The sequence below is a fragment of the Malaclemys terrapin genome, chromosome 1 (genome assembly GCF_027887155.1).
Source record: "Malaclemys terrapin pileata isolate rMalTer1 chromosome 1, rMalTer1.hap1, whole genome shotgun sequence".
Taxonomy (NCBI): Eukaryota; Metazoa; Chordata; order Testudines; family Emydidae; genus Malaclemys; species Malaclemys terrapin.
This window is the reverse complement of record NC_071505.1, coordinates 170,372,341-170,396,639: the sequence shown is the minus strand read 5'-3', so window position 1 is coordinate 170,396,639 and position 24,299 is coordinate 170,372,341. Positions and strand designations below refer to the sequence as shown.

The 24,299-nt window shown below is 39.6% G+C and overlaps 1 protein-coding gene across 6 annotated transcripts in view; it reads left to right on the top strand.

The window, feature by feature from the left end:
• Positions 1-24,299, top strand: part of CADM2 (cell adhesion molecule 2) — a 516,203-nt gene that overhangs the window by 425,154 nt on the left and 66,750 nt on the right. For 5 of the 6 annotated variants that reach the window (XM_054046941.1, XM_054046910.1, XM_054046901.1 and 2 more), the window contains one exon: positions 4,918-5,096. In XM_054046941.1, coding sequence (XP_053902916.1) covers positions 4,918-5,096 — 179 coding nt within the window. The remainder of the gene's footprint in view (positions 1-4,917; positions 5,097-24,299) is intronic. The other variant, XM_054046929.1, reaches the window with a different exon arrangement.

Here is a 24,299-nt window from a genome sequence, read left to right as displayed (position 1 = left end):
GTGATATTTACCCCCACGTATTTGACTATTGTTCACTAGGACAAATTGTTCTCAGCATCATATCAGTTAATTGTGATTAAACCATTAAGTGCAAGTAATCACAAGTAGCTGGCATAGTGATGAACACTATTTGTCCTAGTCTACAATAACCACGTTGCCATAGTCAGCATCACATCAGCTAATTCATATATTCCCAAACATGCTAAAATTATGTAGTGTACCCTATATATGTTTTTATATATATATGCACAGTATTGGGTGCATACATTTGTCTGATACTATGGAATATTAAAGATGTGTCCTCGAATTGGGGATATTTCCCCTCACAAAATGTTTAGTGGGAAAGAGAGTCCCTCTGCTTGGAACATCATCCAACGTAAAAAAATATAGCCACCTCGTCAATACAAGATTATAATAATTCACTCTTGGCTCTCTAATGAATTGTATAAACACTATTTATTAAGACATAACAAGGCCCCTGGACGTAAATATAGCCAAGCATTCACTTGATGGCTATTTGTGATCCTAGGGGTTTTCCATCTAATTTAAATGAAGATTTTTACTTCTGTAAATTATTGTTGTAATGAAGCTGCTTAAAAATGCATTTTATGAAAGCAGTGATGTACATTCTGGCAGAAACACTTCAGAGTTGCTGCTTTTGGGAATGTAACCTCTCAGTAAATTTGTAAATGAAATACAATGAGGAGTGTGATAAAAAATTGTACTGATCAGCCTTTGTTAGCAAATTATAACAAATCAGATTTCCACACTTTCCCTTTACATATTGGGATAGGCTGGTCACTTACATATAAAGGCCATTATACAGGGAGTCCTTGGACTTATGACACAATTCGTTCCTCAAAATTGTAAATCGAAAGCACTTTTCCCATAGGAATCAATGGTATGAAGGGGGATTGGTTTCTGAACCAAGGCTTGATACTATTTTCACCACACTAACCCAGATTTTTGTACTAAATGAATTATAGATGACTAATGTTGCAACATCAATGTATTTACTGTATACTGTATTTTGTAAATCACATTCAAGTAAACATATAAACTCACATATGCTGCTCAGAATGCCGGCAACACAGGCTCAGAAAACCAGGGATAATGGCACAAATGCTAAGCCTCAGCCAATCACTGTTCAAGCTTACTGCTTGGCTGAGCTCGGGAGCCAATAAAAAACAAGTGGCAACCCTACTTGGCAAAAAACTACCTTGCTGCCTCGAAGCAACTCAGAAGCGACCCCCTTCAAGATCCATACCAGTATAACGCAACCAGGAAGTGATTTCAAGCAAACTTTATGCAAATCGAGTGACCTAAGGGTGAAAGAAGCATCATAGGGGAGAAATGGGCAGTCAATTGAAAAGCGCTGTAAGTGACATCCAACGTAAGTCAGGCATCATAAGTCTGAGGACTCTCTGTATTACTGTGTATATTAACATAAGGGATAGAAATATTTTTGTTTGTATATTTAGGCCCTGTATATTTAAGTATCCTTATTAAGGAAGCATGCTGAAGCACGCACTTAACTTAAATCACATGTTTAATACCCATTTAAGTCAATGGTACTTAAGCATGTGCTTAAAATTAAGCACATACTCATGTGATTTTCTGAATAAGGACGAATTTAAGCATGTGCTCCAGTGTTTTCTTGAATCAATGTCCCAATGAGCATTTGATCTGGACAGTAAATCCAAATCAGATTAAACAAGACTTCAGCAAACTATCACAAGGGTAATTACAACAGTTAATAGAAAAATCTTCATTTTCTCATAAAAAGCACAAATAATTTAAATTCTACTAAACAGGAATGCTATTTGCTATGGGTTAGGGGGCATTTGTCCCACTCCCTATCCTGGATTTTCATAATTCCTTGCCAGGTGTCTGCCCTGGGTCTGCAGGGGCTGCTGTGGGATGGGGCAGGATGGGCCAGAGCACCTAATTGTCAGCTTATCAGCACTGCTCTCCCCGTTGGCCGGACAGGCAGCAGCAGCAGCACCCTGGGTTGAAGCAAGCTAGGCCCCAATCCCTGCCCAGAGCCCACCTCTCACTCCCCAGGAGAGTACCAGCACCCCCCCTTACTCTGGGATAGGACCAGCTCGCTAACTCCTCCTGCACCCACGAGCAGCTAGGGGCTCAGCAGGGAGGCAGAAGCAGGAATACTGACACAACATTGCCCCTACCACCAGAATGTTTCTGAAACGATGGCCCTACTACTAAATTAGGTGAAGAGAGAGACTCACCTCAGAATATCCCATAGCCCAGAAGCTAGGGAACTCACCTGAGAGGTGGCATATCCCTGTTCAAATGCCTTCTCTTGTTCATGCAGAGGGTCTCCCACATTCTGGATGTGTACACTAGTCACTGAGCTAAATGTTATGAGGCGCTTCTCCATCATCATCACCTCTGACAAGAAGCACCTAACTCCAGCAGAGGGTTCACGGCTGTGAATCCCAAGTGGAGATAGGTGCCTCCCTGCAGCCTGGACTTAGGTGTCTCTCTTCCTGAGAGGGGCAAAGCTTGCCACACACCCCTTGTCTTAACATTCTGCCATTGGGTAGTTTAGCTGGCTCCACGCTCAGCATGCTGCGCTTTGTAAATCCCGTTTTTAGGCACCTATATCTCCCTATTCACTCTATAGGGAGCAGAGGTGCCAAACTTTTAGGCTTTGTAAATCCCAGTGATTTTCTGAAAGTTAGGCCTTGTGATGTTTACCACAACTCAATCCCTAAATGCTGAATTCCTAGCAGCTATTTTATTCTGTTTAATTATTTGATCATATAGCTAAATGCATTGATATGAAAATAAAAGCATAGAAGGCCAAAGTCTGCTCTCAGGTACATAAGTACAAGTTTGGAATGATTCTTGATTAATTGGGTTCACTCTAGGTATTCACCTGAGTGAATGAGTGTCTACTTTGGCCTATAACAGGGGTTCTCAAACTGGGAGTCGGGACCCCTCAGGGGGTCGCGAGGTTATTATATGGGGGGTCACGAGCTGTCAGCCTCCACCCTAAACCCTGCTTTGCCTCCAGCATTTATAATGGTGTTAAATATATAAAAAAGTGTTTTTAATTTATAAGAGGGGTCACACTCAGAGGCTTGCTATGTGAAAGGGGTCACCAGTACGAAAGTTTGAGAACCACTGGCCTATAACATACAAACCTACTGGATATCATCAGCATAGCCGTAATTCATTGATTTGGAAACAGCTATGATGTTGCATAGAGAGATATTCATGAAGAAGTGGAAACTGACTCTGCATATATAAACACCTTCACCATTAGGGATGTCTCACTGACTGTAGGCAGCCTGGATACTCTCTAGTGGAGAGTCAGGTATCAAATGGCAACATGAAAGTCGCTAGGAATGAATGCAAGGCCGCAGTTTCTCCTTTCCACTTTGTTCTCATCTTGGCTGGGATGGTAATCATTGCTCAGGTTTGTCTGTTTCCTTAGACTTGGTTCATATAATCAGATGCATGTTCAACATGTTGGATGGTCTCTGAGGTACATCTTGCTTTATTGATTAGCATCTCAGATCCTCAGGTAAATCTGGTCTCTAGCTGTTCAGTATTCAGCAAGCAAACCTCTCATTCCTTGCCCATCATAGAGATATTTATAACTCCTCGTTTGCAATTCCACACGGGTGATTTTAGGCTGAAAATCGGTCATTTTTCTTTTCCCCCTGTGGGAAATTTCAGCTTCTTAGGATGGAATCAAAAACAGAAAGTTTTCAGCTGAAAACTGAAATTGTTAATTAGGAAATGCCACCACAGTGCCTTATGTCAGCTGTATTTCAGGCACCTCATGTCCCCTTTCTCCTCTGTGTGCTGAGGTCCCTAGCTGGACTACAACTCTCATGATGTACTATGGTGGCAATTAAAGAAAAAACATTAACAGGAACACATTATCTTAATCTCTTTTGCTCTATTTGGATTTCTCAGCCTCTTTGTGAAGATAATTTCCTAACCTTGCTAATAAAACATTAAGGAAACACTTATTTTTGCTAACTTTGCTAATGATGACCCCTTGTTTCCAAGAAGCAGGACCATTGTTCCTACACTACCAATGTCTTGTGATGATAGAAGTGTCGTGCTTTTAACAGATGAGTGGGGGTGGAGGTTATTTTGGCTTCTGGCAAAACTTATCTACAAAACCAAATTTAGATTAAAACAGGCCAATTAGAGTTGGTTATGCGTGGTTCAGGAAACTCACTGAACACAGTAAAATCCACTTGGGATTAATGTGTGTTGTCCAAGCAATTTGAACATCCAGCCACTTCCCAAAACTTAAGGTTTTCTTGCAGAATCATTTTGTCAAAACTCTCTTGAATGTCCAAATGCTCTCCTCACATTATTTGTGGTTTCTCATTCCTTCATCTGATGACGCCTTATAGTGTCCTGACAACCCTTCATATTCTCACAGGGGCTTACCTTCTTTTCCAATGGTACCCTTTAGGAAGAGCTGCTGGGCCACTTAGCCATAGGGAAAGACAAACATATTGGGCTTTTTATGATTAGTGTATCATAACCACCTATGGTTATATTTTTGAACATGTGGGTGTAGTACCAGCTTATGAGGGGTACACTTAACTACATAGAGTATCCTTTGCATAGTAATATTGCAGGTGTATTATATGATAAGTACCACCCATTCTGGAGTGGCATCTCATTTGAACACATGGATTGGCTGACATGACGGTGTCACTTCCAAAGTAATATAGAAGACAGCGTTTTGTGTCCAATATACATGCAGTACCAAAAATTCAAGTAATTGAGGGATATTCCTTGGTAGCTGATAAATGGTGCATCCCACTGCTCATCTATCTCTAATGCTGTTGTCTGAGTGTTTTATATGCTACACTATATGTTACATATAACTGATACAGTTTGTTGATTTGGATCCAATAGGCCGGAACCAGTATTGTGGACAAAGGATGGAGGAGAACTACCAGATCCAGAGAGAATGGTTGTCAATGGTAGGGACCTAAGAATTAGTTTCCTAAACAAAACGGACAATGGTACATATCGATGTGAAGCAACAAACCCTATTGGCCAAAACAGCACAGAGTATGTCCTGATTGTACATGGTGAGTACATCTCTTTAAATTCAGTAAGGGAGAGTACCTTGATTAATATTAGAAATTTTTGTTTCAACCAACTATAAGCAAGTGATTAAGAACACATGAAAGAATGACCAGAAAAAATTAAAAGTGCAATTATTCTTTTCGGAGCGCCATCTACTAGTAAGCAACAGGCTGACTTCCTTTTATTAGTAGGAGTCTAATAAATTTTGTACACCGTATATCTTTCAAATATGTGTGGAGAACCCCTTGCTAATTAAGCAACAGGCAAAAATGTCTTTGAGAGTATACTGGGAACTGTTTTATACATAATTGCATCCATAAAACATGGTGTTTAGATATAACTGTCTATGAGTGGCTAGGTCACATATAAACAAAAACCAAGAAGTACAAGGCAGTTGCTATTTATTTTATAAACCATTCAAGACAGAATACTAAAAATAAATTATAGCCTAGTGCAGAGCACTCTCAACTCCCAATGTAAGCTGAAGGTCTTGCATCACCCCAGAGACTCAGGCCCTATGTTAAAAATCACCCCCCAAATTGTCTAGTATCACAAGTTCATAATACTTATTTAATAAAATGGCCTGGTTCTCACTTAATTATGATTGTTTTGTTTTGCCTGATTTGTCTTGATGCTTCATGTCAAAAGAATAAAGGCCTTAATATTAAGTGTGAAATAGCTTGATGCGACAAAAGTACAGTAGAAGCCATTACAAGAGTCAGCATTTGGCAGCTGTTACCACACCATTACCACAGATCTCCACCATTTAAATCTGTTACTTCAGACAATCCTGTGTGGTAACTGCTGGAAAATGGTGACTCCTACAGTCTGGATGTGAACCCAGATCTCAGAGGTGAGATGAGTTCATTAACTCCATTGCAACACCTGTTGCAATCCTTTTTTTCCCTAGCTTTTATACATGGGCAACTTTTTAAGAACCACCGCAAAATAAAAGGAAACACTTTTTAAGGTGAGTCTCAGTCTGTAAAAGAGTCATTGACATGAGAAATATGAAGTCTATTTCCTCCTTATAAGTCATTCAAGTGGAACAAATATATATGTTACTCTGGTGTTTGCAAGCTAGCCAACAGCATGATTCACTTGAAGTGCTAAATTACCTTTAGGTAAGTTTGGCAGTTAACATATTTATAATAAATATTTCTCTAAGCATTTTGTAATTAGTCATTTTCTGTCTCCGTTATTGAACTATAACTTATCAAAACACCCCCTGGATTAATACTATTCATGCTACTGAAGTTCATCATTAGTTTACCTAGTAATGATGGGCTCTTTAGACCGCTGAGGCTCCACTGCTGAGGATTACTATGTTTAAAAAACAACAAAACAAACAAAAACAACCACCCTCAAGCCTCCACTTATGTTGATTACCACAAAATATTTCCCCTTTTAAATCCTGTAGGTAATGGTTTATTAGTTGTTGGCTGCATACACAAAGTGTTAATGTCTCTCTTTGATGGACTGACAGTTTTCCAAAACCCACCAACTGTTGAAATCTGAGTGGTCTCTGTAGTTTGTCAGAGGTATTAAAGTGATAATTTGGGAGAAGTTGACCCTTTTTATCTCTTACATCATGTTACTTTTACATTAGCTATGGCCATTTAATATACTTACACCTCTACCCCGATATAACGCAACCCGATATAACATGAATTTGGATATAACGCGGTAAAGCAGTGCTCCGGGGGCGGGGCTGCGCGCTCCAGCGGATCAAAGCAAGTTCAATATAACGTGGTTTCACCCATAACGCGGTAAGATTTTTTGGCTCCTGAGGACAGTGTTCTATCGGGGTAGAGGTGTATAAGGAAGAATATTTGATGATCAGCTGCCTTGTGTCTTTCACTTCCAATCAGTTGCATGCACCCTATTGATCTGATTACAACTTGATGGCAGTCTCTAAAATCATTCATTATCAAGATGCCATTCTGCTGTGTGTGACAGCACATTATGCATTTTATCTCATTTAACTTTAACATTGCTGACAATGTCTGTTATGGATACTGGAGCTTTCCCTAATTGCATTCAAGCAAATCTAGCATTAGAACTACAGAAGGTAATTTGGCTTCCTAGAACTCAGTAACATTGGAAGTTGTATGACCGAGGATGCAATGATGCTTGCTATTAATAACCTGTTCCGTACTGGAGTTATAAAGCCTCTGCTGTGAATGAGAGGTTGGGATTAATTATTTAATTATAGGGATAGTGTAATTAGTTTATACAGATCAATTTGGGCAACCACTTGTCCCCTCTTTTTATCATTGCCTCAGACTGATCAGCTCATCCAGATTTAATGAAACAGGAACTTCCTTTCTTTTCTGTTTGAAAACTGATGAAAAGTAGTTTTGGTATCCTGCAGCCAGGTTGTCTTATTGAATAGAGGACATATTTTTCCCGTAACTTTATTTTACTAAATAGATTTGTAGCACTCTCTGACTTCTCTTTACACCTTCTCCTGTAGCTAAGGCGGTGACATCAAAATATGTACCCCTTCCCTTTATTATGGCTTACATACTATTATATAGTCATGCATTCTGACCTACCCATCTTTGATTTCTTATACATACAGTGCCAAGTTTAATATGGCATGGACTAAAGCCACATGGGAAGGGAGTTTCCACAAGGAAGCCGTCACAGAAATTCCCCCATATTGTCTGGTCAGGGAGGCAATATTCCAGAAAAGGGGAATCTAGCAAACCCACAAGCAATCATGCAGATACCCTGCTAGCCAGCAGCAGCACCCTTCATTGAAGCCAAGCTACAAGTGACTTTGTCATAGAAGCCTCTAGGACCGCAGGGTGAGATTGTCGGTTATGTGTAAAAGATAATACAACTATGAGGGCTGTATTAACTTTTCCAGGTAAGCGCTGTGGTGCTGGATAGAGAACAGTGGGCATCCCAACTCTCAACCTTCCCACTTCTCCCCGGACTCTAAGGCAGTTGAGGCCCCCTTCTGTATGTGGAAGTTCTCCTTCATGCACAGAGCAGTGGAAGGGGAAGCACGATCTCGCTCACAATAGTTTTTGTATTTAATTTCTACCCATATATGATTTTTTCCTCCTTGTTTGTCTTATTTTTTCTCTTTTAACAGAATTTGTCTTTCTGCTTTTTTATCAAGTTTCTCAGACTTGTTCACACTCCCTGTTTTCTTTTTTACTATTAACACGTCTCTCAGCGGGACCCTATCCACTAATTCCCTCAATTTTCCAAAGTTATCTTCATAACTCAGAGGAGATTTAGAAAGCTTAGAGCAGAAGCTTGCCTAAAAATGAAAATATGTAGTTTATCATAATTAGAGATTAAGAGTAATCAAAATGTATATACATATTAATTATACAAACAAAGCAAGGAGCATATGATGCCTTTAATTGGGCCAACTTAGACATAAAATTATATAGAAGAGTGATCACATCTACCCATTGCAGATGAACATGAGGTAATAGTATTATGATGTTGGCTGATGATAGTTTAAATAAATATAGCTATACACAGATTAATGGCAGTTTGTTATAGTTAGTATCTACTAACAAGTCTTTTTGTTTCATTTTTTCACTATAAGTAAAGGAATCTTGTTTTAGAAAAAGTGAACATATTTAACTATGAAATGGGTCTGTGCTGCTTTGCTGAAGAAATACAGCTGTTACTTTCATTTTTCTTTTGTCAGGAAAACACTCAAACTGGAAGGTGTACAGAAAATGAGAGTTTATAGACAGCAGTGCAAAGGGAAGATACGTTTTTCACTCAAACATTTGTCTCCTGCAGTAATGAAAGCCAAATCCTAATACCTGTAGCTGTTGTCATTTCTGTATTCTAATATATTATTTTGGTGTAGTAGAAGTTCACATTCTGGTAAGATATATTATACCCCATCTATAGTGATGGACTATAGACAGCAGAGTCTGTGCTTTCTCTCTCCTTGACTTTATTGAGAATTTTTGGTTACCTATGATCAAATACTTTCTATTAATCACCAATATACAGAAAAAACTACCGAAATCATGACATTCAACTCAAAAACATATTTTCTACTTGGCAAGCTAAAGTAAAAAGCTCCATTAATTTAGCTGGAGATGAGAACTGAACAAGTCCGTCATAATCAAGCTAAAGACACGGTTTAAAGACATGGACAAATCAATCACTAAAGACTTGGTTCAGTACATAATATCAGGGACGACAGAAATTTAAATTAGTGATGGAGTATCCACCAATATGAACAATAAAATGAAAATGAGATATGAGGCCTGAGTTTAATGTAGTATCTTACTGACAGACAAATGTCAAGATAAAATCGTTTTTAGGAACAGGAATTATGAACAGAATAAGGTAAAAACTTTCCACTACTCTGTGTAGTTGCAGCCTGGGACTGCCTTGTCCTGGGTTTCTTGTTTCTACCCCAGTAGGAGGTGTGTCACCAGTAACCAAAGACTGAATGTCCAGAAAGTATGGCATCTCTACACTTTTTGGAGGATTTACTGTATACCACACTCAAGATAATAATCTCCAAACACATCTTTTCTCTCTGGAAAGCTGAAATAGAAGCTCCACTAGGTCAGTCAGTAATGAAAAATCATCATCTGTAAACAATTCCATTATATTTCAACAGAGGTCCCTAGTAGAGCAATGCCTTGAAGTAACTTACAAATTATCATTGGTTTTTACTTAATATCACAAGATACTATGTGATACATTAGATTCACTGTATCTATACATTAGATTCACTGAGACAAGTGGAGTTACTGTACATCACATATCTTATGATGTTGCAAGGTAATGTGGAAGTTACCCTGAGTCACTACAGGTCATGGACAGTTCCTTTCATCAACAAATACAATATAAGTAGTGGAAAGAGCTAGTCCTGGTTATATGAAGGCTTTCTCCTGGGCAGTTAGCTTGGATTAACTTGAGCATCCCATTTTTTCTACGCTGCTTCTGGGGTAGACAACACTTGATGCTAGAAAGAGCAATCAAATCAATGTGAGCCACATCCTCTCATTAACATTTCAAATTTAACACCTCAATTTTCCAACCTCCATCATCTCCTTCTGCCATCACTGTTGACAATTTGACTGTCATCCATGCTTCCTTCTCATCTGGGCTCTTGCAAATTGGCCCATTTCTCTGTCCCCATTGCTAAAAATTTGGTTCACACTAGAACTGTCTGGGAAATGTTATTTCTCTCCTGCAACAAATTTAGATTTTTTAAAAAGCAAATCTGAATTGGGAGGAAAAAGTCAAAACTTCAAAATATTTCACAGGAGGTAAAATTCCATTAGGGGAGAACTTAAATGATTTGTTTGCTTCCTCCCAGCTGCCTAACCCACCTTATGGAGTCAGGTAGCACAGGGAGGCAGCTGTTCAGGAAGTCAGTTCCCTGACTTCCTGGGCAGCTGCTTCACAGGAGCTGAGTGCCCCAGAATGTAGTTGCCCTGGTGCCCAGGTTGGCAGAAAACTAGGGTGGCTGGCATGCCTGCTTGTCTGCCTGCCTGGCCTGCCTTGCTTTCTATCGAAAGTTTTCTTAGAATTAACACATCCGCACAGAACATTTCCATCCCCTTAGATGAGCATTTTCAAACAGAAAAGTGTAAAGTACCTTCAGAAAATTTTCAACGTGCTGTAGTTCACACCGACAATTATTTCTTGCTTTAGTACTACTGTAACCTCTTCCTCTCCAGCCTCTCTACTTTGTTTCTCCTATCCCCAGTCAATCCAGCACACTGCAGTTAGCTATTTAGGGTATGTCCACATAGCATTTTGGAGCCCATGGGAGTAAGCCTTCCAGTCCAGGTCGAGAGATTTGGGTTAGCGGGACTCACGCTAACTCTCTAAAAATAACTCTGTAGATAGCACATTGAAGTTGCTCTAGTCCAAACCGCAACTTGAAAGCCCTGTCCACAGAGCTATTTTTAGAGTGCTAAGATGAGCATGTCAACCAGGACTGGGAGGCTCCCTGCCCACAGGCTTCAGAATGCTGCGTAGCCATATGCCAATTCCTATATTGCTCTGACCGCATCATCCATTTCCTCAAAGCCTTTCATCAGTTCTTTGTCTCATTTCATATCCTATTTAAACTGTTCACCCTCACCTGTGAGAGTGCACAATTCTGCTTTTGCCTGTATCTCAGCCTTTGCACGCACCCATTCTCTCTCTTTCATGCCTGGATCTCTGGTCATTTTACTCAGCCGGAGCACTCACATTATTGAAGTGCACCAAGCATCTTCATTCTTCAAATTTGTCCTCAAAACTGATGCTGGTTCACCTTCTGCTGCCAAGCTCCATTCCAGTGCCATCCATTCTTTCTCACATGCTCAACTTTATCTTTAAATAATTTAAAATTCTGAACTAACCAGAGACATACACAACCAAGCTGCATTATCTTTGTTGTAACCTCCTTTTTTGTCTGTCATCCCCTGTTGTCATCCCTCATTGTATCATATTTAATCTCCATTCTAAAATCCCTTTAGAAGGACCTCTGCCTTTTCATACTTTTGTAAAAGCACTAAGCACACCTACAGTGCTCCAATGATTATTGGAACAATTTAAAATAAGGTTAAAAAGTGGGAGAATGCTTTAAGAAGAGGTAAAATTGCATACTATAATTGGTCTTATCAAATGGGAAGTAGACCTACTGCTCTGCAAGTATTTTCACTCCAGCACTCTAATTAATCTCGTGCACTGCTTTTGAGCATCTTTTCTTTGCAAACGTCTCTCAAAGATAAACAGACAAAATATCCATTGCAAGAGAAAAAGAAGAGAAAGAGAGACAGCAATATGGAGCAGCAGGTCTCATTATAATGAAGGAACCCTACAATTGGTGTTCACATCTCTCTGAGCGCTTCCAGACATTGAGCTAGTTGGTCAAACTCTAAAACGGTCTACTAGTTATGGGAATAAATCATTTAATTTACAGACATGACCAGCTGGAGGGAGCTGTATTGCCTTACCCTTTCATTGAACACGTGCTTGGGCTTCTGAAAAGAGAAGTAGAATTGGGCATTGGTATTATGGAGTGGTAGTAACCTCTCCATAATTAAAAGTTTGAAACTGAGTTTTTTATTATAAACCTAACTGGGCCCCCTGCACTTATAAATCACACATAAAGAAGAAGTGGGCTGTAGTCCACGAAAGCTTATGCTCTAATAAATTTGTTAGTCTCTAAGGTGCCACAAGTACTCCTGTTCTTCTTTTTGCGGATACAGACTAACACGGCTGTTACTCTGAAACTTGACATAAAGAGATATTCACCTCAAAAGATAGCGTATGTCTGGGGCTGAGGTGTGTATGTATATATATCTCCATCCAAATTTGAATTGAAGTGGACAAGGTGTTCCTCAATTTTGTCTCCCTAAAAAGAGAGGAATTCACCAATGTTCAAAAAGTCTGTTTTGTTGCTACTTGGTACCCGCCATCCCTGCAACCCCTGGGGAGAAGGGGGGCCTCTATGCGCTGCCCCAAGCACAGACTCTGCAGCTTCCATTGGCCAGGAACTGCAGCCAATGGGAGCTATGAGGGTGGTGCCTGCAGGTATGGGCAGCGCACGGAGAGCCCTGCTCCCGCCCCGCTGTGCCTCTGTCCAGGAGCAGCCTGAGGTAAGTGCCACCCGGCCAAAGCCCACATCCCAAACCTTCTCCCGCACCCCAACCCCCTTCCCCAGCCAGCACCCAAACTCCCTCCCAGAACCCACACCCCCTCTTGCACCCAGAGTCCCTCCCAGAGCCCACATCCCAAACCTCCTCCTGCACACCAACCCTGCCCCAGCCCAGAACCTGCACCCAAACTCTCTCCCAGAACCCCCACCCCCCCGTATCCAAACTTCCTCCTGGAGCCTGCATCCCTCATTCCTCCCACCCCACCCCCTGTCCCAGCTGTGAGCTCCCTCCCACACCCAAACTCCCTCCCAAAGCCTTCACGTTGCAGGCCTTCCTGCAACCCAACCCCCTGCTCCAGCCTGGTGAGGGTGGGGGAGAATGAGCAACGGAGGGAGGGGGGATGGAGTGAGCGGGGGTCATAGCATCTGAGAAGGGGCAGAGCAGGGGCATGGCCTTAGGAAAGGGGTGGGACAAGGGTGTTTGGGTTTGTGCGATTAGACAGTTGGCAACCCTAGGTGTGGGGAACATTTTCCTAGCTCTGTTAGGACTGTTATAAAAATGAAGCAAAGTTACATACACTTTCTCGTAAGTCATAGTAAATGTTACAGGTACATCATAATGTTTTAAATGTTTATTACTTTTCAAGAACATCAATATTCAAAAAAGCAATAAACCCAGGAAATCCAGGGCTGAGATTGCACTTCCACAACAGCCTTTGTGTCACGTTTGCATTGCATAATGTTGTTTCAGCACTTTGGCTAAGGAAATCTGTGTTTGGCTGGCCATTTTTAAGACAGTTATGATGAAACTGTTGATTTAATTTTATGTGTGAACTGTCCAGTAGTTGGTGAACGGTCAGTTGCCAGTCTTCAACTATGGACATTTGCAAATTCTGACATGTTACATACAAAGGAATGACAGTACAACCCATTTCTATCTTAATACACCTCTACCTCGATATAATGCTGTCCTCGGGAGCCAAAAAATCTTACCACGTTATAGGTGAAACCGCGTTATATCGAACTTGCTTTGATCCGCCAGAGTGCGCAGTCCCACCCCCCCGGAGCACTGCTTTACCACGTTATAACTGAATTCGTTATATCAGGTCACGTTATAGTGGGGTAGAGGTGTATATGAGATAGTCATGCATTTATTTATGCAGATCTGGAGTTTTGAAAAATAGTGTTAATAATATGACATGCCAAAATGTATAATTTGTTAATTAAGAATATGTGATAATTCTGCATTTGAACTTACTGTGTAATGCCTTAAAGAGGAACAGAATGCATGCTGACTTTGAATAGAAAGTGGCTTTCTCCATGTCCACAGTCACTGAACATATAAAGCTGGTATTTTGGATGTGAATGTTGAAAGTGAATCTACAATGAAATATCTGGAAATAAGTGTACTGCAACTACTGTGCAGATAGTTCAGTTCTTAATGTAGCATTTCAACCACTTTACTTTTACTTCTTGATGTCTTGTTTATAGTGTGCAATGCAATGCAGTGTGTGTTATTGTTCTTTTTGTTCCAAGTATAAGTTTTGGGGTTTTTGACTCTCTATTGAAGCAGAGTTCAGGTAATAGGGTAAAGTTTTCCAAAGCATGTAGGTGGTTTTTTTTTTTTTTAATTTTACTCATGGTTATTTTACTCTGACTTGCTGTTGAGGTGCAACCTAAACTCTGAATTTTCTGTCTAATTTTTTTCTTAATGCTAGCGTTTTTGAAATATAATGTAAACTAAAAACTTAGATGTGTCGGCAGCCTTAACTTCAATTTAATAAATCTATGGTGTCAAAATTGGACTTCAAAATTACCTTGGTTAGTAAAATCATATACAGTACTATACATGTTAAATGCCAGGTTAACTTCCATTATTTTGGAATTTATTTATATTGAGGATGACATGAATGCTGAAAACTGTTGCAGCACCATTCAGTTAAAACAGATGAAAAAGTTAAAGCCTACCAATTGCTAATGATGCCCCATTTCCTACAAGATCATTTATTATCTGTATAGACTAAAAACTATAAAGGGATTATGATAATTACTCTGTAATCTTGAGCATTTTTAAGTAATTGGAGCATTGTCTTCTTTTATGAGCAATATACAAGTAAAATTTTGGATGCATTGCAGTCAGTAGAGTATAATGACATGCTATTTCATTTTAATAGCTAAGATTTCAATTGATCTTAGCTTGGTGCTACATCAGCAGCATATTGTTTTGCCAACTGGGGTTGCAAAGTTCAGGAATGCCAGGCAGATCTTTGTTTCGAAGCAAGCAGAACTACTATAACTCTATAGAGGTAATGTATTATAATTTGAGTAAAGGGGAGTGAGCATAACTTCTGCAAAACTGGTAATGCATCTCTGACTGACAGCTATAAAAAACAACAGGTATGTGATCTAGGGTCCCTCTCCTATGAGTCAAGATAACAACAGAAGGGAAAAGGGCAACTAGTGAAATACACAAATTTAGGATTGGCTTGTGGCAATCCATTACTATTTCTTGTATTGGTAATGTGGTGGTAATGAAGATTAATTGTAGTTATTAGGCTTTTTAGTGCTAGTATTACTAACTATTAGTTTTTGTCAAGTCTAGCTTAGTCAGATATAGGGCTATATTTTGTATATGATGTAAAGCCAAAAATATCATCTTAAATGTCTTCATTTGGTTTTCTCTGGATGTAATAAATATAAGGAGAACTGATTAAAAATGTAGACAGTAATGTTTCATATGATACTTCTTAAAAAAAAAAAGCCAGAATTTTGTCACAGCCTGCTTTGAATATTTTAAATTCATTTGACATATCTTTTATTTACATGTATTTATATTGTATACTTTTATTTTACTTTGTGTGTGTGTTGCTAGCTTTTTTTCAGCAGGGGACATGGTGGTTCCTAGTTTACTAGTTGTAATTCCCATTAATTCTTCATAAAGTTGATTATAACTCTTCATAAGTAAGAATTCATTTTTACTCTTCAGATAGAATTTGAAATCTTAAAACTTAGGATAGTGTTAGTATAGAACATGGCAGAAGGCATCCAAAACCATAATTTGTAATTTATTTTTGAAAATAACAGAGTACTACATTTATGCAGTATTATTAACTTTCTGGACCAATGTGATTTAAAACCTACCATATATTATAAGTGAAGCTGATACTGATGTCTATGACTACGGTTGTTTAACTCTTTATGTTCTAATCCCGTATTTTCAGTGGCTTAGAATTTTGCAAACTTTAATTTGGGCTGGATTTTTCATACTTGGTCTGTGTTTCAAACTATTGTTTTGGTTCTTAAGTTTCAGCAAAAATGGCTTAGCCATTTCCAAGAACAGGTTTAGGAAAAATATGTAGTTATGGCTATGTTTAAGAAAATATCCAACCAATTTTTGAAGAGCAGTAGTAGCTTCATCATTTGGGATAGGAACTTGAAATTTGGCAGGAAGATAATGCTGGTGTCCGAGAGGTATCTTTTGTTCTCCATTTGAAAATTGACTCAGATTTGGTGAAGTTTTAACCTCTGAAAATTTCCATTTACACACACTTAGTATAATTTATTAGAGATGTCCTGCTAAAATCTATGAATATTCCATCTGAACTAAGCATGCTCTCAGTCCCACTGAGTTTTCATGTGCACTACGCATGCTCCAAGCTTCTCCAAATGGGACACAGAAACAGTATAACAGCCTGGAGAACATCACGAGTCTCAGCTCTAGAGCTTGATGGTATTGATAATTCTGCACACTTCACAGCCCTTAGTATTGAGCAGGACATTTTACCTCCACGTTACAGATGGGGTAACTAAGATGTTGCACAAGGTATCTTCAAGCAGTACAGGAAACAGAATCCTGTTTCTGGGCACTGAGTGTAGGTATTGTTTTTAAACAGTTTAATCTATTTTAAATCCAATTGCAGGTTGGCAGATCATTCTCGCAAAGAGCTGGATTGTAAAATTATAATCCCACCCAAGTAAGGTGCAATGTGTAGCCGTGCTGCTCTAGGAACACGGCAGTAAACAGACTGTGACTCAGAGGATATGATTACACTATGAACTGGGGTATCACTCCGATCTCACATATACATACTCACACTAGCTCTCTTCTGAGCTAGGATGCTAAAAATAATTGTGTAGCTGCAGTAGCATGGGCAGCGGCAGCAGGGGCTCACCATGCTGAATGTGTATCCATAGGGTTCCCGGTGGGTTTGTACTCAGCACGGCTAGCCTATGCAGCTGCTGCCTGTGCTACCACAGATATACTGGTGTGCTAGCTCAGCTGAGAGCTACCGTGAGTATGCGGAAATCACACACTTAGCTCACAGTGAAGCCCTAGCCAGAGTCACATTCTGGTTCTTTGCTTCCTCTTTGCTCCAGGATGGGGAAGGCTCTACCCACTCCCTGCCCACCAGTGCAGGAAGGGGACTAGCAGCCTGCTGCCGCTGTTCTCCCCTCACTCAGGCTTTGATTATGTGGGTAGTCCTTGCATGGGAACAAGGGGACTTTTTACATTGCCTTACTCCTCTACGCAGGCTCGCAGAGGTGTTCATGATTGAACCCATAACCAGGTTCCTCACAGCTATGAAGAGAACATAACCTCCTACCATGGAAAGAATTCTAACTTGAAATTGTAATATCTTTCTCCAGATTTTCATAGATGAACCCTTGGACTAATCAGCAAAACGTGTTTCAACTTCCTTTCTATTAAAGTCACTTTCTTAATTGCCACAGAGTTTCTGAACCAGTGCCTCTTCTACAGTGTTGTGTGTTACACAAAGACACAGTGGTACTTCCAACTGCCGTGACTCTGTCCCAAGAAGCATGCCAACTTTCACAGGTTACAGTAGTGCCTTCTCCTCCTCCTTTCAAATCTTTCATATGGAAAGGAGAAGAGATGGCATAAGTACAGTGTGAGTAGTACAGTGAAGGTATATATCAGATGAACAGCTCATAGCAGAAAATTAGGTTGGAAAGAGGAAATGTATTGCCCATATGGTTGAGAGCATGAAGCAGCTAAAGATAACATTGGTGTGTAAAACAGTGCTTTTTGGAGGCATACAGGTCCAAAAGTCTAGCTCCCAAGCCCATTTCAAAAGATCTATGGCTACCTCCTGGGCACAAAGAAGCTTCAGTCACTCCTGAGAAAATTTGCAAGGCAGGTAGATAGACTAGTCTTCATACCTTTACCAAGCATGACAAGATAAATCTGGTGGTCTTGGGAGATGCATCAGTTCTGAGAAGGATGCTCAAAGCTGTTGTAGGCCAGTAGTGATTTGTCTTCTTTTAAAAGGCTTCAGTGGAGGATTCATATTCATATCTATTTTTAATTTACTTTCCCTGTGCTGACAATCTTCACTGCTGTTTACTTGCCAAATATATTCAAAGATAAATTGGTTTTACCTACTATTTTCTTTTCTACAAGACATTACATCTGACAACCCCATCCACTTTTTCTCATTTTGGGTGAAGCGAGGAAGAAATAGGAAGGGAGTGGAGAGGGGAAAGAAAGGGTCTGTAAGGAAAATCCTAGTAGGAAATAGACTAGTTTCTTCAGCTCTTTGCTGTGGACCAGTGATACTCAGACCTCCGTGGTTCAGGAGCCAAATTAATGATCAGCATTACCCAAAAGAGCCAAGATTACAGTGTAATTATCATAATCCCTTTAGAGTTTTTATTCAGAGTTCAGAGTAACAGCCGTGTTAGTCTGTATCCGCAAAAAGAAGAACAGGAGTACTTGTGGCACCTTAGAGACTAACAAATTTATTAGAGCATAAGCTTTCGTGGACTACAGCCCACTTCTTCGGATGCATATAGAATGGAACATATATTGAGGAGATATATATACACACATACAGAGAGCATAAACAGGTGGGAGTTGTCTTACCAACCCTGAGAGGCCAATTAATTAAGAGAAAAAAAAACTTTTGAAGTGATAATCAAGCTAGTCCAGTACAGACAGTTTGATAATAAGTGTGAGAGTACTTACAAGGGGAGATAGAGTCAATGTTTGTAATGGCTCAGCCATTCCCAGTCCTTATTCAAACCGGAGTTGATTGTGTCTAGTTTGTTAGTCTCTAAGGTGCCACAAGTACTCCTGTTCTTCTTTATTCAGAGTGTGAATTCATTGTTTCATTTACTGTATGTGTGTGTATAATATATATATTCTAACAGCAAAATGACTGACTGAGTATTATTATTTTATCAAATACAATTAATTAATACATAATAAAAGCATCCTGACTGGTTAATAACTTAGACTGGTTAATAATTAAATCTCAGTGTTTTCATATCATGGGCTGCAAAGAGCCGCAGGAGATGCAATAAGGAGCTGCTTGTGGCCTGTGAGTCTTGCTGTGGTGGATTATTGCTCTGGTGGGCCTCCCTACCCCCTTTTGTGGCTTCTGTTTCTTTGTTTCTAGTTAGGCTTTCTGGAGCTTTCATTATATTATTCTGGGGAGCCATTGTAAGGGGTAGGTATTTGAGAGTTGGTCTGCTGCCTGACTGCCAGTTCTGTACTGCTTTCATTTCTGATCAGCAGGAACCGCAACCTTTGTGGAGGGTTGCCTGATATGCTATTTTGTATGAAAGAAATTAGCAGTTAGGACCGAATTTCTCTTCCAGCATGTGTTGCAGTATTCTGTGGTCAAACCATGGTATTGCAATGCTTTACTGCAAGGGTCGGCAACGTTGGGCACATGGCTCGCCAGGGTAAGCACCCTAGCGGGCTGGGCCAGTTTATTTACCTGCTCAAGCGGCAGGTTCGGCCGATTGCGGCCCCCACTGATATATATTTTTTTTTGAAGTGATAATCAAGCTAGCCCAGTACAGACAGTTTGATAAGAAGTGTGAGAATACTTACAAGGGGAGATAGATTCAAAAAAAAATTTTCTCTTACTTAATTGGCCTCTCAGAGTTGGTAAGACAACTCCCACCTGTTCATGCTCTCTGTATGTGTATATATATATATATCTCCTCAATATATGTTCCACTCTATGTGCATCCGAAGAAGTGGGCAGTAGCCCACGAAAGCTTATGCTCTAATAAATTTGTTGGTCTTTTTAGTGTCCCCAAACTAATTAAAGTTAAAATGTCAAAAAGAGTCTGTAGCAGCAGAAGACCTTTAGAGATCTTCATGTAAGAAAAACTGGCATCTGATACAAATTAGACACCAAACCAGCCGTGAACCAACTTGGCATGCTTTTTCAGAACAACTGCACATGGCTCTTTCTGTGAAGAATATTCCAAAACACTCAGTCAGTTTCATAGCTGGAGGATGAAAGAGGCAAGGAAGGGAAGAGATGGGAGTAGGGTTGCCAGCTCTGACTGAAGCTATTCCGGGATTTTTTTTTTCCCAACATGAAGTAATGTCATTTTCTTAAAATAGCCTATTAAAATCTCCTGGATTGCTTTCAATAGTCACCAGCAGATTGATGCTGATTCCGGGAGAGTCCAGGCCAATCCTAGAGGCTTGGCAACCCTAGATGGGAGTGATTCTTTCATATTATTTTCTCTCTTGCTGAGATACAAGTTAAAACTAAAGTGGAGTGCTGATCTCTTTTCTCCTTGATGTTGCTTTCATTCTCTCCAAGAAACTCAGGACAAGACATGGGAGTAGTTTACACAACTTGAGATTTACTACAATAATTATAAAGTTAATAAAAAAAAGATGGTAAAGAATTTTTAAAGTAAAACTGGATGGGGCTGAGCCTAAACCAAAGTGCTTCAACAGAGTGTGATACACAGTATGTTTTGCTGAAATGTTGGCAATTTTGCAAGCTGAAGTATAGTGTGTTTGGTTGCTTAATAGTTGACACTATGAACGTACTTAATTCTCACAAAAATACCATTGCATAATCCAACATGCCACCAGATAAAAAAACAATGTCTATCTTTTTAATAGTCAAATTTTCAAGATATGTTTTTTTTTCTGTTCTAAATGATTTCAGTTGTGCAAATTAAAATGCATTAGAAATTGCAGCTTAAATGAAAACCTCATGTTCCTTTTACCATGCAGGTCACATACAACATGCTCTTGTATATTGCAAGCTCAAACATGGTACAGATGATTTGGAACTGAAAACAGAGGCCACAACTTTATTAAATGGAAACGGCACACTACTAGGAAGATAATCCTTAGATATTTTTAGCCAGTAAAGCAGGGGTTGGCAACATTCGGCACGCGGCTTGCCAGGGTAAGCACCCTAGCGGGCTGGGCCAGTTTATTTACCTGCTGAAGCGGCAGGTTCGGCTGATCGCGGCCCCCACTGGCCGCGGTTCGCCGTCCCGGGCCAATGGGATTGGCAGGAAGCCACGGCCAGCACATCCCGTAAGAGAAAGAGAAATTTTAGTTAGAGAATTAAGTAAGAGAAATTTTAAGTAAGAGAAATTTTTTTTTGAATCTATCTCCCCTTGTAAGTATTCTCACACTTCTTATCAAACTGTCTGTACTGGGCTAGCTTTATTATCACTTCAAAAAAAATATATATATATATATCCTCAATATATGTTCCACTCTATATGCATCCGAAGAAGTGGGCAGTAGCCCACGAAAGCTTATGCTCTAATAAATTTGTTAGTCTCTAAGGTGCCACAAGTACTCCTGTTCTTTTTGCGGATACAGACTAACACGGCTGCTACTCTGAAACTAAAAAGATCGTGTCTCTTGTCTTGTACATTAAGAAAAAAATAATGAAAATCACAAATTGGACATGATCAGACAACAACAAATGGCACAGAATACTAGGCACAGTATACTAGGCTTGGGGACAAGTCCCGGTGACCATACTCGGGCAATTAGTTTAGCCACTTTCATGGTACCAATTTTCTTTTAGTTAAATGGGCACTTGAGGTATAAACACATTTGAATTTTTGAAGATAATTGTGTGAATTTCTATTATGTTCATCAGAGAGGGTGCTTTTGTGGGTGAGGCACCAGACTGGGACTCAGGAGATTTGGGCTCCAGCCACAGCTCAACCACAGAGTTCTTGTGTGATGTTAGGCAGGTCACGTAATCCTGTGCTTCAGTTCCCCATGTGTAAATGGGGATGATCCTATTTCCTTTCTCCCACCCTTTGTCTTGTCTACTTAAATGGTCAGTTTTTCAGGGCAGGGATTGTCCCTTACCATGTGTTTGTCCAGTGCCTACCACAGTAGAGTTCACAATTGCAGGCTTTAGGCATTATTGTATGTAATTCAAATAAATACCACATGTTTATGAATAAAGCTACCTCAACATATGAATCAATGGAACATGTTTGAAATTACTATTTAATGCCATACTGAGACTCACATAACACCTTAAAACTGAAGCTTTGGTTTGCAATAAATAAATAAATATAGTGAAGGACACCGTGTAGAGGTCAATGCATAGGGGTTTATTACACGCAGCGCTGGCGGAGTGTCACCTAGCTTATTAGGCTCTGAGACGCTGTCAATCAATTGATTACAATAGAATATATAGATTTTCCATGGGCGGGGGAAGGTGACGGGGTAGGCAGTTCCACATCCCGGGACAGGTTTTGCAGCAAGACAAGATAGTACATTACCCAATGGTTAAAAGGTTACATAATGTCTCCACCCATGGTCTTAAGTTAGCAAGTTAACATTAATTAAGACTTTGATAAAATGTTATTAGTATAAAATATATATATTGAATTCTGATTTGGGGTCCATAGGAATGGAGTAACTCCTTTGATTGTCCAACAGGTACATTCCTAGGAGTTAAAGCAAAGAAACAGTGAAAGTACATGACAATACAGATTGTCTTCTTTATGTCTTAAGGCAGGGCATTGGTCCCTTAGAAGGGAGGTGGAAGGATGCCATATCTTTATACTGACATGTGCCAATTTTCATAAACTCACGGTTGGATCTGTGGGAAGAACGTTCCCTACGGAAGAGACTAACACAATAGGAACAGCGATCCTTTGTTCGATCTGAAACATAATTATTCAGTTATTGCTTCAACATCTGGCATTTCTACTGACCAAGCATATCTTAGCAAAGGCAATGTTATCTTGTTTACCCCAGCTTTCTCTTAGCTGATCACTATTTGCTAGGCCTCTGGTCTCTTGACCAAACTCTGGACTTTGGGGCTGGAAAAAAGCTGGCACAATCCATATACCAGGTTGTTATATAAAATGCACATGGATTTTTAACCCTTCATATAGGAAGACTGCAGTCAATGGCTTATTGTGTAAGTTTTACCTAATTTCATCCTGACATGTTTATACAAAATTTGATGTGCTCTAATAAGCTTCAATGACAAAGTGCAATGTATTTTTTTAATAAGTACTTCAATTAGAAAATGAAGAAAAGGGCACTTCAGTTTTATTCAAGATAGTGAACTGATTTAAAGATATAATGTATTGACAGTGGAAAACAGTTTTAAAAAAAACATGTTGGAAATATTTAAGATGGCTTTGAAAAAAATTCAACCTCAGAGCACATATTTGTAGAAATCTAAATTAAGTACTGTAAGACTCTTGGCACAAGGAAACAATTCATCAAAGGTTAATCCATCCGTTGAATACAAGTTTTGGTTTGGGGCTGGCAGATGCATTTTATGCCGATATTAATCACTGATAATGTCAAACTTAAACAAAACTCTTCAATCTAGATTATTACAAATATTCTAAATACAAAATTAGACTGCTTTCCTCGAAATGCATAATAGTTTGCAATAATTAGTATGTTTAGGGATAATTTTAAGAAAATATCAAATTCTTAATTGTGTATCTCTGGCATCTCCTAAAATGTAAAACACAATTTTAAAAATTAAAATAGTTCCATACAGCATTTTAGTTCATCAGCTTCTCCAGTAATAATATTTCCCAATTAAAAATGTATCCTACAGATAAACTAAAGACCCATACCCAATCATATCATAAAATCCCACCTAAATCTTCCTTTAATCTCTGGCCCCTCCACATATGGACTCTGAGTTCCTGGCAAAATGCTTAAAAAAATTACAGACTTTGCAGCGTGCCTGTAATGTTAACAGATGTGAGCCCTTTTGGATAAAGAGAGAAGTGTGCTCCAGAACCAAGGGATCCTTGCTGCCAACAGCTCTCATGTTTGCATCTAGGAAGCTCCTGCTGCAGTTCCTCTGTTAATGTCAAATGTGGCAGAATGGCATGGAGAAAGAAGTAGTCCCTCAAGTAAGCATTGAGGGCTTTAGAGGTCAAAACCAGCCTCTTGGAACTCTGCCTAGAATCTTATCAGCAGCTAGTGCAGGTATTGGAACACTGATGTTATATGCTCCCTGTGAACCACCCTGCTCAGCAAGCAGGTGGCCATATTCTGCACTTGATTCAATTTTCAAATGCTCTCTGTGTGCAACGTCACATAGCCTTGTGTAGAGTGCATCACAGCAGCCCAGTCTCAAGGTGACAAAGGCATATTAGTGACAGTGATAGCACTGGAAAGAAAAGGCTGCACTCTTTCAGCCAGATATAAATGGAAAATGCTTTTTTGACTACCACTACTATGTGATCTGCCACAATCAGCCCTGTTTATAATAAAATTCCAAGATTGCCAATCTGCTCACATGTGGTGGCCGCTTTCTCTGAATTTCAGCCAAATCTTGTGGCTGCTTCTTCTATCTCA